The 14,003-nt window shown below is 45.4% G+C and overlaps 1 protein-coding gene across 4 annotated transcripts in view; it reads right to left on the bottom strand.

The window, feature by feature from the left end:
* The window catches only part of LOC137357047 (AP2-associated protein kinase 1-like), a 100,639-nt gene that overhangs the window by 72,948 nt on the left and 13,688 nt on the right, over window positions 1-14,003 (bottom strand). For all 4 annotated transcript variants that reach the window (XM_068023007.1, XM_068023009.1, XM_068023011.1 and 1 more), the window contains exons 2-4: window positions 6,806-6,924; window positions 5,555-5,663; window positions 422-564 (exon numbers count right to left, since the gene is read on the bottom strand). In XM_068023007.1, the coding sequence (XP_067879108.1) occupies window positions 422-564; window positions 5,555-5,663; window positions 6,806-6,924 (371 nt within the window). The remainder of the gene's footprint in view (window positions 1-421; window positions 565-5,554; window positions 5,664-6,805; window positions 6,925-14,003) is intronic.

Raw genomic sequence — 14,003 nt, 5'->3', positions numbered from 1 at the left:
GAGAGGCAAAGACCAAGAGCTTCATCATGTACGAAGACACATGCTCATGGTTCAATACACTAGGGAGATTGGGGAAGGAAAGGGACGGAGAGAGAAAAACACTGTTCCATTATATGGCAAGACACTGCTTCACAGTGATGATTCATTATATTGGATGAAGTGGGACGGGGACCCAAACTGCATACATGATAAAACCCTGCTTTGTGTTCACAACTCACTATTGGTGGGAAACGACAGTGGGAGGACACCCCGAGACGAACAATGATTTCTGGCCATGATTCATTACCGTGGGGGGAGGGTGGGAGGAAACCTCCTGTGTGCCACCATGTCAGTTACAAGATCGGAATGGTGGACTGGCCAACAGTTTCTAAGATACATGTTTCTTTGGATTGTCAGATCTCCGACAGCAAGTTTCAATCACCTTTAAATCCCGGTGGATGATGGGTGTTTTGCACTGGTGCAACCTCGCTACCGCTTCACATGTATCACAAAATATCTGCAATACCTCGTTCTCAGTGAAACCGGTCTGCAACCGTTGGTTCATCAGGTTCACCACTTGACCTCCTGCAACAAGAAAAGGGGCAACAAAAGCTCAATATCGCCTACCAAACTCATCTGAACAAATATAGCTCAGCCGCAGCCCGCCTCGTGGCATTACACACACAGACCCAACACAGCAATGGAAGATGACAGATCCTGGAGCTCCTCGGCATTGAAACTCAGCAAGTTGAAGGGGCCCAAGAGACCAAACAATACAGAAAGGGCAAACATGTAGCTCAACTTTAAGGCAAGCTGCAGCACTATGACAAGTGGGCAGAACGCTTCAACTGGTGAGCTCTTAAGTTGGTCAGTAGTCACGGAGAATTTCGAGACCTAAAACGAAGAGGTACAGATGATCTGTGATGGCCTCAGCCTTCAGGCAACTTCTGCACTATTAAGAGAACTAGACAACACCGGACCTTGATACCACTCACCCATCTCTGCCTTTCTGCTGCAGCACAAGTTAGCAAGAAAGAAACCCCATCAATCCTCACTCGTCTGGAAAGTTGAAAACCACATTTCAACAGCCGTGTGAGCTTCTCACTTAGATTCATGAAGCTCTCCTCTTTCAGGGGTTTTCGATTTCAGCTCCTCCTCCAGATCAACTTAATTCCATTTGGAAAGTTGATCGCAGGAAGAGCCAACTTCTAAAGATTTTTCAGCTGGTGTCCAAAACTTGTTGAACATGACAACATTGTCTTGCAATAAGTACCAAAGGCGGGGTTGACATATGGAAACTGGTTGAAATACTATCCTGCTGCACTGCTTCCAATCCAGAGGAATATCACACAGCAAGCATTTCCACAGACCACAGGATGATTGAAATTCAGTTGCAGCATTGTAACATGCAGCGTGCTGCTGAACAATGAACATTGAGAAAATGTTGAAGCAGAGCACTGAGCAAGTTTTTTTGAAAAAGGTTACATTGCATGACAGAGCTTTGGTTCCAGTCTAGAAAGGGGTATACGGGCTGCAATAGCAGCTTTCACTGAGGCACTAGCTTTACATTCAACCAAGTGCCATGAACGAACCCCCACTTAACAAAGCAACGTTTGAAGTGGCAGTGCCAGAAATGGTCTATTCAGGAGCTTGTGGCTTTCAGGCGGATTATTGATTGGTGAATCACTTTTAATGTCTCCCATTTGTTTGGCTATTTTGCAATAAGTTTTCTCACATACGAAAGTAAACTGAAAAGATTTTGATTGTTGGCAAAAACTAGGTTAAAAAAATATTTGCATACACATGAAGCTATCTTAGATATAAAACAAAACGCCGCCTTTCACTCCACCCCACCCACCTCCAGATTTCCTGCAAAGCCAGGCTGTCGCAGCTGCATTTCAAACAAGTGAATGAGCGAGGGAAATGATCCTTCCACCTTCTGGAATTTGCCACTGTATTGGAACCATAGTGTACTACAGCACAGAGTGACAGGATGAGTGTTTGGGATATTGTACCACAAGGACAACTTATAGTAGAACGACCCAATGCACTTTGAAGGAGCTGAACGAATTAGAAATTGGCGTAGTGCCTAAGAAAGAGAAGTTCGGACAGGTGAGCAAAAGGTTTGGTCAAAGAGGTAGGTTTTAAGAAGCACTGATGGAGAGCTGGAGGTGAAGGGAATGAATTCCACAGCTGAGAGCCGAGGAAGCAAAAGGCACAGCTGCCAATGGTGGACTAAGTAGGGGGATGCACAAGGAGCCAAAGTTGGATCAAGGACCAAGCACAGTCCCCATAATGCACCACAATTTGAGCTCCCAAGTTCAGCCACTTCCTATGGGTCGGTTTAGTGTGAAGTTTGACTACAGGTGCTCTCGCACAACGTTTTCAAAGCAATAATAAAAACAAGAAATGCTGGAACCACTTAGCAGGTCTGGCAGCATCTGTGGAAAGAGAAGCAGAGTTAACATTTCGGGTCAGTGACCCTTCTTCAGAACCCAAAGAAGGGTCACTGACCCGAAACGTTAACTCTGCTTCTCTTTCCACAGATGCTGCCAGAACTGCTGAGTGGTTCCAGCATTTCTTGTTTTTATTTCAGATTTCCAGCATCCGCAGCATTTTGCTTTTATTCTTTCAAAGCAATACCGACAGAGGTATTGGAACAAGTCCCTCTCCGCTTCCTCCATCAGTCAAATAGATAAATGCAAAGTGAGTGATGAGGAAGAACTATGTCTGCAAATAAATAAAAAGCACAGGTTTTCTTGTGCAGACAACGCTAGGAAAACAACATGTTAACTTCTGGTGTTTAAGAGCAAAAACAAAATAGGATCATGGAACCGACAGCTGTCGCCATCGAAACCTGCAATCACTCTCCATAGAATCACAGAATTCTTACAGTGCAGAAGGAGGCCATTCAACCCATTATGTCCACACTGTCTCTCCGAAAGAGCAGTTCACTCAATTCCATTCCCCTGCCTTCTCCCCATAACACGGCACATTCTTCCTTTTCATCGAATAGTCCAATTCTCTTTTGAATGTTTCAATTGAACATGCCTCCAGCACACTCTCAGGGAGTGCATTCCAGACCTTAACCATTCGCTGCGTGAAAAAGATTTCATGTCACTTCTGCTTCTTTCACCAATTACATGAAATCTGTGCCCTCTCATTTTCGATCCTTTCACGAGTGGCAACAGTTTCTCCCGATCTACTCTGCCCAGACCCCTCATGATTTTGAATACCTCGATCAAATCACCTCTCAGCCTCCTCTTCTCCAAGACAGCAGTCCTAAGTTCTCCAATCTATCCTCATAACTGAAATTCCTCATCCTTGGAACCATTCTCGTGAACCTTTTCTGTATTCTCTCCAATGCCCTCACATCTTTCCTGAAGTGCACTGCCCAGAAGTGAACGCAATACTCTGGCTGAGGCCAAACATCACTCCAAAGACATCCTAACCTGCTGCAGTCACGAACGGGATGAAAGCTACAATTTTGCACCCAACGTTTGGGAATTGCAAAGTCCAAGCTAAATGTTTCTCAAGGAAATGGAGCACGGAATTCATATCATGAAAAATGTGGACAAGTTGCCCAATGTTCCTCTCCAACAGCTGGCAGAAGAGTAGAGTGGCAATTACTGTGATCAGGTGCAGCATTTTGTCCTCAACCCAGGAGCATTATTCATCTGCACAAGTGTTTGCCCCTGCATTGTCCCACATTTTCCTGCATACACGAGGCATCCAAGGTACTGACAGACCACACGAGAACCAATCGGTTCTTGTTATATTACAGGAGATGCTGGAGTCTCCCTCCTCCAGCTGTACTCTACAATATCAATAGCCTTATTCTCTGGAGCAACAGATGACAAGTGCAAACGAGCAAAAAATGAGTGTCTTTGAATGTGCTGCTGGATAAAGGGAGCTCACTTCAGTCGAGTTAATTCACGGAGCCCAAACAGTTCACTTCACTGGTGCAGTAAATGCAGACTCCACTTAACACAGTAGAATCAAACAAATCAGCACTGGACACGAAATAAAAGAGGGAACAGCAACACACCAAGGTCTCTCTTCCAGCAACACGAAGCTTCGAAAGCTGTGATGACAGCTTTATCAGCAAACATTCACGCTTCGGAACCATGGTTTATCTAATGGCTGAACAAGTGACAATGCTGAGCAACTGCCTCACAAAGAACAGGCAAAGTACGAGATCCAGAAAGCTTTTACCATTCTATAAACAGGCCTCACTTCTGAAGGATTTCTCTTCCGGTGAGCAAAAAGTTTGGATCATTTACTTACAGCGGAAGTTCCACGCTGGTCAAGGAAGCAGCCTTTTTCATCTACGACAGTTGACAGAAATGATGCCAAGAGTCTCCTTGACCCGACTCCAAACAAGAAAACTTCTGCTCCCTCACTCCAAACTCAAAAGGTTGTCATCAAATTATCACTACTGCCCTTGCCCTACCTTCTCTTCCCGACCTCAGCCCTTTAGCCTGGATGAAGATGAAGGGGGCAAGAGATTTGTCAGCAACGTGGCATGTTCACGACCTACAGGACTTCTCATGCAAAATTGGCAGCACTATACTTAGACAAAACTCAACAGGCACATAAATGTGCATGACTGTCATTCCACAATACCTCCCTGTTCAAAGAGTTGAATTGGAAAAGGTGACATCTTACTCCCATCCTATTCTCAAAATCTTGGTCCGACAGTCCATTTGCGTCAGTCTAGGCTGTTACCATTCAGAGTTTTTTTTTCTTTGAATTCATTCGTGGGGTATGGGGGTCGCTGGCGAGGCCAGCATTTAATGAGTGCGTTTATGCTGTAGAGGACATTTGGAGGAACGAGACCGCATAAATTTCCTGCTGACCGCAATATGAAAAAAAAAATCGACTGTTTGGCTGTTCCTCATGCTTTGTATTCAAAACTATGATGCATGTCTTCTGTGCAGGCAAGTACGTGCAACGGGGGTGGGGGATGCAAAAAGGCAGAAAACTTCTCAAGTTTAATCACTGATATTCCTGTGCAAATCTCGTATCCTTCCCTGGTCATGGTTTCCAAGTACTTAAGTTTTTCCTTTCAAAGAAAATCTGACAAGTATAATGTTTGCAAATTTAAATTAAAAACTCCTTTGTTCAAGAGCCAACCTTGATTTGACTGATAGCTCAGCCTGCCAATGGGTATTGTAGAAAATATGTGGTCAAATTCAACACAAACCATGAGGTTGTTTTCAAGATCAAGAGATGGCTTCTGACTGGCTGAAATGCTTCCCTGTGACAGTCAATTAAGAGTTGGTTCCAAGTGACTGTTTAAATATCAAAAAAAAACAAACATTGCTTTCACATTTTGCAAACTCTTCAGTTGTTATTTGCCCTGGTAAAGCAGCACGGTATAAATGCGGTGAAGTACATACATTTCTCCAACAATCCTATCTCAGAATGGTCAGTTGATTCCCCAAAGATGCATTAAGAGGCGATGAAGGAATTAAAATGGAGGGCACTGATATTTATTCCCACCGCTGCAACAAATCAAATCACACACTGCATTAAGGCAGGCTCCATTAGCTAATGGGAGAAAAGTCCTCACCTCGACAAAAATCCATCAGGATCAGCACTTCCCAGACTTCTCCGGAGCCAACAGCCGTGGTACTGGAATCAATATATCCAACAATGTTCTTATGCCCTGCTAGGTCCCTCTGCAACAAAGAGAATACATGGTCACAAGCGGGTCATGGCTAATTTTTACTGGCATCATATTGCTGTCCAAATAACCATTTGAGAAGCAGTCACTTGTCACGATAAAGTGGTATTGTGTTGATCGCAGCCAGAGCAGCACAAGAGTTATGACATCTGGCCACGTGATCACAGGGGAAGAGTGGAAATGAGCCACAACTCCGAAGCCCGACTGCTATGCAGCTATCCTGCTAGAAAGCGTGTGTGTTGGGGCTTCAGTGTGAATTGCACTGGGTTCAGTCAGGGTCCACCCTGTAAGTAACACAGTCTGCCAACATTACCTTTCTGTACCCATGCAAGAAGAAAGGCTGCCTGGACAGGACGCCAAAGAGCTGAAGCTGGTGCAGTTGTATCTCAGCATCAATCAGCACCTTCAGTAGAGGAAAGAAGATAGGAATGGGAGAAATAAAAACACCGAGCTAAGGGTCAAAGCCAGTCATCACCATTCATGGTGCAGAAATACAGAATGATGGCTCCCAGTAACAGTCTACACACTCTTCCTGCCACATATACCAGACATGGTCATAATTATGGAAAACTAAATCTACTACATCCAAAACTCATTTTAGACACGAAGTCGTTCAGCAACATTTCAACATGAAATTATTTTTTGATCAATTTACGTCTCTTGAAGCTTATTCTCGGTCCCGGATGGTCAGGATGCAACTGAGACGAACAAGAGGATGAGTCTAAAGGCGTCAGACAAACAAGGGCTGGGCAACAGAACAGGACAGCAGAGAGGAGATATTCTCATGCAATGAATGCACAGAGAGCATGGCAAGAGAGGGAGGAGAGGCAGACAGAGAGTTATTTCATGCAAGATCAAATCTGAATTGAGAAAAAGTTATTCGGCCAATCATGTCCACTCTGACCAGATTTTCTTTTGCCAGGGATTTCCCCCCAACTCCTATCTAATTATTTTACCGTGGACTTCGCTCCCCTCCCTACCTTTCGAGCCACGACTTCAAGTGGCAGAGGTCCCACATGATAATTTGCCCCGTTAAATGTGTATTCAAACCAAACAGTCTCAAACTGCAGACCAGAAAGATACGCGGCCCTTGGTAGTTCCTAACGTTCTCCCATGTAAATAACATTTGCCACTCACCATGATCTGGATCTCTCGCTTGCAGACCTGCAGGTCATGTTCATTGTTGACATACATCCTCTTCAGTGCACTTTTCACCCCATTATGAGTCTTCACTAGGAACACGATGGCAAAACCGCCTGCGAAATAGTCAGGACAGACCTTATTAGCACAAGTTCTCAAACACAGTACCAAATCTTGGATTTCAGATGGCAACCAAGCCACGCCAGCCAAGATTTCAAATTGTTTTCAACACCCCCAACCTCAGACTCCACTCACGATGTTATGTGCACAGATGATTGGCGAGTTAACAGGAAAGAGAGAGTCGGCATAAATGGGTCATTTCTGGTTGGCAAGATGTAACGAGTAGTGTGCCACAGGGATCTGTGCTGGGGCCTCAACTTTTTACAAAGGCATGGTTGCTCAATTTGCTGATGACACAAAGATAGGTAGGAAAGTAAGCTGTGAAGAGGACTTAAGGAGGCCACAAAGTGATATATAGATAGGTTAAGTGAGTGGGCAAAGATCTGGCAAATGGAGCATATTGTGGGAAAATGTGAAATTGTCCATTTTAGCAAGAAGAATAAAAAAGCATATTACCTAAATGGTGAGATATTGCAGAGCTCGGAGATGCAGAGGGATCTGGGTGTCCTAATGCATAAATTGTAAAAGGTGAGTATGCAGATACAGCAAGTAATCAGGAAAGCGAATAGAATGTTATCGTTTATCGCGAGGGCAACTGAATACAAAAGTAGGGAGGTTTTGCTTCAGTTATACAAGGCAATGGGGAGACCAAATCTGGAGCACTGTGTACAGTACTGGTCTCCTTATTTAAGGAAGGATGTAAATACACTGCAAACAGTTCAGAGAAGATTTACTGGACTAATGCATGGAATGGGCGGGTTGTCTTTTCAGGAATGACTGGACAGGCTAGGCTTGTATCCGCTGGAGTTTATTAGAGTAAGAGGCGACTTGATTGAAACATAAGATCCTGAGGGGTCTTGACTGGGTGGATGTGGAAAGGATGTTTCCCCTTGTAGGAGAATCTGTAACTAAGGGTGACTGTTTCAAAATAAAGGGGTCAGCCATTTAAGAGAGATGAGGAGAAATTTTTGGAACTCTCTCCCTCAAAAGGCAGTAGAAGCAAAGTCTTTGAATATTTTTAAGGCAGAGGCAGACAGATTCTTGATAAACAAGGGGGTGAAAGGTTATTAGGGGTAGGCGGGAACGTGGAGTTGAGGTTACAATCAGATCTTGTTGAATGGCGGAGCAGGCTCAAGGGGCTGAGTGGCCGACTCCTAATTCGTAGGTCTACATCTAATCTGACAGATTGACTGCAATGGTCTTTTGAGGCATTGTATCTTGCTGTTTCTGCCAATTTGCACTGCGAGAACTGCCTTCCGCATTCATCAACACAGCAATGACTGCACCTAAAAGTCATTGATTGTAAGAGATGTGTGTTTGGATGATTGAAAGATGAGGTACTGCCAGCTCATCTTCCTTTTCTCTGGATGCCCAGCACCTGGTAAATTTTACTAACCATTCAGTGCTTTGGGCTGAAAACACTGGCAGGAATTAATCATCCAGCATCCCGGTCAAATCAACCTCACAATCCTGACACCATTTTAATACTGGAGACATCTGGGTCTCCTTGGTAACTTGATCGATCCTGGCCTGTTTAGGATGGACAGTCAAAGGAATAGGAGGATTCTCAATTATCTGAGAAGTTCAGATAACCAAAAGCAAAATCCTGAAGGTGCTAGAAATCTGAAATCAAAACAGAAAAATGGTGGAGATGTTCAGCAGGTCTGGAAGCATCTGTGGAGTGAGGAAACAGAGTTAACTTTTCAGCACCAAATCCTTTTGTCAAAAGTGCAAAAAGTTCAAGATATGACAGGTTTTAATTAAGTGCAGAGGCAGGGAAGGGGAAAAACAAGAAGGAATGTCAGTGATAGGGTAGAAAACAGGAGAAATTCAATGACAAAAGGGATGTTGGTGCAAGGCAAAACAAGGTGGTCGTTATCAGCCTGGATTCCCTCCTCAATTATCATTTTTATCTACAGCTACACACTGAAACCTGTAAGGACCAGCAACCCAATAATCCCTGACTAAATACCTGAACATAGGTCTTCACTGCATTAAAAACAAATCACTCAGATATACTGAAGAGCCCAATTGTAAAAGCAGCAGCACAGAGTAAACAGAGTAAAAGAGTAAACGAGTACCAGGGTGGCAGAAAGACTCCACTCAAAAATGGTGATTACAGCACCAGTAAACATTCTCGGGTCTGTGCCTTCAGCTGCCTCGGCCGTAAGCTCTTGAATCCCTAGACCACTGCATTTCTCTCTCTCTTCTGCTTGAAGATGCTCCTGAAAGCCCACCTCTGCAACAAGCCTTTAGTCACCTGTCGTAATATCCCTTGTCTCAAAGTCAGATGTTCTTCAACGACATTGCTGGAAACCACCTTGGGATGTATGATGATTTTAAAAGGTGGTGTTTAAATGCAAGTTTGCTGTTGTGTATCATGAGGTTGACTGTGACAAGACTCTTCAAAATGTGGCTTCCATTGCCTGTCCACTGCCAAGCGTTGCCCAGCCTCTCCACAGCAACACTGTGCAAGCCCCTTCACCTCACCTGAATGGGAGAACGTGGTAAAGCCTCCATCAGACAAACAGAGCACACAAGCCAGAATTGTGTACCAATCCTACACCAACTCTTGGGGGGAAAAAAAACAATGTGAGCACTGACTGCAGCAACAACCACTCAAAGCTTGCTCACTCACGACAATGTACAAGGTACATTTTAACATGGACGCTTCCAACTGCAATTGGGGGGAAAAACTCACAGGACTTCATTGACTGTGAAGCCCTTTGGGATGGCCTGAGGTTGTGAAAAGCATGATATGAATGCAAATTATTTCTTTGCTTCTAACACTATGGATAAAATGTATGTCTGTGTGTTAAACATCGGGAACTGCAATCTGTTTACTTCCAAAGACATTTCCGCCGACAATTTCCAGCACCGATCCTCTACACAGTCAGATTCAGATAGGACAACACCACAGATGCTACTTTCAACAGTAGCCTGGATCAGTGGCAGCAGTTTCAAACTGGCAGAATGAATCACAAGGACTGCACTGACAGCAGGCAGCAATTTGTTCTGCCACATGACAGGCTGCTCTGAATAACCAGGCTTTTCTCCCTGCTGGGTGGCAACAGCAGGAGCATATCTTCAGGACAAAGGCAGGAGCAGACAAGATGCTGAAACTCAGCAAGGAACACAACAAATCTCCAACACATAAAAGGTCACTTCAAATTCATCTCAAGACTGCCTTCCTTTAGGTAAATGGGATCGTGGTGAATGTTGAATGGCAGCTGAACCCCCTCACATTAGTCCTCCAATCTCACCTGGCTGAAGAGGCTGGAACTGGGAGACTTAGACTCAGGAAATGGGGTTGGCTCCTGAGAACTGAGATGATTCACAAAGTGAATCAAGGATACGGGGACAGGGCTGGAAAGTGGCGTTAAGGTAGATCAGCCATGATCTTAATGAACGGTGGAGCAGATTGGAGGGACTGCATGCACAACTCCTGATTCTATTTCTCATGTTCCTGTTTTGACCAAACAAGTATAATACACCCATGAAGATAGGTTTTTTTTTAAAATCACTTCAGAGAATGACTGTTGAACACTGGATATCCTCCAGGCCTCTCATTGGACTGGGGTTCCATGGGCCCACACAAACAGGAACTACTGGCTAGAAATCAGATTGGTTTTTCTCTTTCTTAACCGAGGTGCACTCAGATCATTGCAGCATCTTTCCTATCACCCAGGGGATATTGACTAACTTGGCACAGTCCAGGGATCGACTGCAAGTCCTTCAGTTCACATCACCTTTTACAAAGCAATCATTCACTCAGCCAGCAGTGGTGCCCCAAGGAATAAGGGATAATTCCTTCTGCTTAATATTGCAAATTTAACCATCAATAACTCAACAACATTTTGCATTTATATCCTACCACCAATGGTGGAGCAATTAAAACTGGGGATGCATAATGTTAATCTGTTAATTGTCTATCGCGTGTTTATCAAGTATACACGTGGAGGGTGTTAACTGGGGTCTGACTTCAGCACTTTGGAGCAGACACTTACTGAGACCGGTGGAGAGTTTTGAATGAGAAGCTACATGTTTATAACCTGTACAATTACTGTGAAACAGAGGAAAGATAGGCTCCAGCATGATCCTTCCAGAACCAGCTTTCTGGAGTTCAACACACAGGAGACTAGAATTGGAGTCGCAGAGAGACTTGGAGGTTGTCGGACTGGAAGAGGTTACTGAGAAAGGGAGGGACAATGTCATGGAGGAATTGGAAAACAAGGACAAGGATTTTTTTTTTTTAAATGAAAGACGTTGCTGGACTGGGAGCGAGCACAGAGGTGATGAGTGAACCAGATTTGGTGCTATTTAGAATATGACAACTGAGTTTAGGATGAATTCAATTTAATGGAGGGTGGAAAGTGAGAGGCCGGCTCAGAGGGTGCTGGAATAGACAAGTCAAAACACATTGCACTTGACTCACTGCAAACTGCTCATTACATCTGTCAGTCAAGAGTGTGTCACTTCATTTGTTGGCACTGGGGTACTTCCATTTTTATTTGTTCATGGGATGTAGGCATCGCTGGCGAGGCCAGCATTTATTGCCCATCCCAAATTGCCCTTGAGGAGGTGGTGGTGAGCTGCCTTCTTGAACCGCTGCAGTCCATGTGGTGTAGGTATAACCACAGTGCTGTTAGGAAGGGAGCGCTAGGATTTTGACCCAGTGACAGTAAAGCAACGGCGATATCGTTCCAAGTCAGAGTGGTGTGTGGGGTTTGGAAGGGAACGAGCAGGTCATGATGTTCCCATGCATCTGTTGCCCTTGTCCTTCTTGTTGGTAGAGGTCGCGGGTTTGGAATGTACTGTCTAAGGAGCCTTGGTGCTTTGCTGCAGTGCATCTTGCAGATGCTGCAACTGTGCATCGGTGGTGGAGGGAGTGAATGTTTGTGGATGGGGTGCCAATCAAGCAGGGTGCTTTGTCCTGGATGATCTTGTGTTTCTTGAATGTTGTTGGAGCTGCCCCCATCCAGGCAAGTGGAGAGTATTCCATCACACTCCTGACTTGTGCCTTGTAGATGGTGGACAGGCTTTGGGGAGTCAGGAGGTGAGTTACGCGCCTCAGGATTCTTAGCCTCTGACCTGCTCGTCACCATGGTATTTATATGGCTACAGCAGTTCGGTTTCTGGTCAATGGTAACCCCCAGTATGTTGATAGTGAGGGATTCAGCAATCGTAATGCCATTGAACGTCAAGGGGAAATGGTTAGATTCTCTCTTGTGCCAGGCAATGACCATCTCCAACTTGTCTGGCACAAATGTTACTTGCCACTTATCAGCCCAAGCCTGGATGTTGTCCAGGTCTTGCTGCATATGGACACAGGCTGCTTCAGTATCTGAGGAGTTACAAATGGTGCTGAATATTGTGCAATCATCAGCGAACATCCCCACTTCTGACCTCATGATTGAAGAAAGGTCATTGATGAAGCAGCTGAAGATGGTTGGGCCAAGGACACTACCCTGAGGAACTCCTGCAGTGATGTCCTGGAGCTCAGATGACTGACCTCCAACAACCATAACCATCTTCCTTTGCGCTAGGTATGACTGCAACCAGTGGAGAGTTTCCCTGATTCCCATTGACTCCAGTTTTGCTCAGGCTCCTTGATGCCATACTTGGTCAAATGCTGCCTTGATGTCAAGGGCAGTCACTCTCACCTCACCTCTGGAGTTCAGCTCTTTTGTCCATGTTTGGATCAAGGGTGTGTTGAGGTTTGGAGCCGAGTGGCCCTGGCGGAACCCAAACTGAGCGTCACTGACTAGGTTATTGCTTAACAATTGCACTGTCGATGACACCTTCCATCACTTGACTGATGATTGAGTGCAGAATGATGGGGCAGCAATTGTCTGGGTTGGATTTGTCCTGTTGTGTGTGTACAGGACATACCTGGGCGGATGCCAGTGTTGTAGCTGTACTGGAACAGCTTGGCTGGGGGGCGCAGAAAATTCTGGAGCACAGGTCTTCAGTACTATTGCTGGAATGTTGTCAGGGCCCAAAGCCTTTGCAGTATCCAGTGCCTTCAGTCATCTTGATATCACATGGAATGAATCGAATTGGCTGAAGACTGGCAACTGATGCTGGGGACTTCAGGAGGAGGCCGAGATGGACCATCCACTCGGCACTTCTGGCTGAAGATTGTTGCAAATGCTTCAGCCTTGTCTTTTGCACTGATGTGCTGGGCTCCCCCATCATTGAGGATGGGGATACTTGTGGAGCCACCTCCTCCAGTTAGTTGTTTAATTGTCCACCACCATTCACGGCTGGATGTGGCAGGACTGCAGAGCTTAGATCTGATCCGTTGGTTATGGGATCGCTTAGCTCTATCTATCGCATGCTGCTTACGCAGTTTGGCACGCAGATAGTCAGTCCTGCATTGTAGCTTCACCAGGTTGACACCTCATTTTGAGGTATGCCTGGTGCTGCTCCTGGCATGCCCTCTTCATTGAACCAGGGTTGGTCTCCTGGCTTGATGGTAATGGTAGAGTGGGGGATATGCTGGGCCATGAGGTTACAGATTGTGGTTGAGTACAATTCTGCTGCTGCTGATGGCCCACAGCGCCTTATGGATGCCCAGTTTTGCACTGCTCGATCTGTTCAAAAACTATCCCATTTAGCACGGTGGTAATGCCACACAACACGAAAGAGGTATCCTCAATGTGAAGGCGGGACTTCGTCTCCACAAGGACTGTGCCGTGGTCACTCCTACCAATACTGTCATGGACAGATGCATCTGCGGCAGGCAGATTGGTGAGGACGAAGTCAAGTATGTTTTCCCCTCTTGTTGGTTCCCTCACCACCTGCCGCAGACCCAGTCTAGCAGCTATGTCCTTTAGGACTCGGCCAGCTCGGTCAGTAGTGGTGCTACCGAGTCACTCTTGGTGATGGACGTTGAAGTCCCCCACCCAGAGTACATTCTGTGCCCTTGCCACCCTCAGTGCTTCCTCCAAGTAGTGTTCAACATGGAGGAGTACTGACTCATCAGCTGAGGGAGGGCAGTAGGTGGTAATCAGCAGGAGGTTTCCTTGTCCATGTTTGATCTGATGCCATGAGACTTCATGGGGTCCAGAAT

The sequence above is a fragment of the Heterodontus francisci genome, chromosome 47 (genome assembly GCF_036365525.1).
Source record: "Heterodontus francisci isolate sHetFra1 chromosome 47, sHetFra1.hap1, whole genome shotgun sequence".
Lineage (NCBI taxonomy): Eukaryota > Metazoa > Chordata > Chondrichthyes > Heterodontiformes > Heterodontidae > Heterodontus > Heterodontus francisci.
The sequence above is the reverse complement of the archived record's forward strand: the minus strand, read 5'-3'. Positions and strand labels throughout refer to the sequence as shown.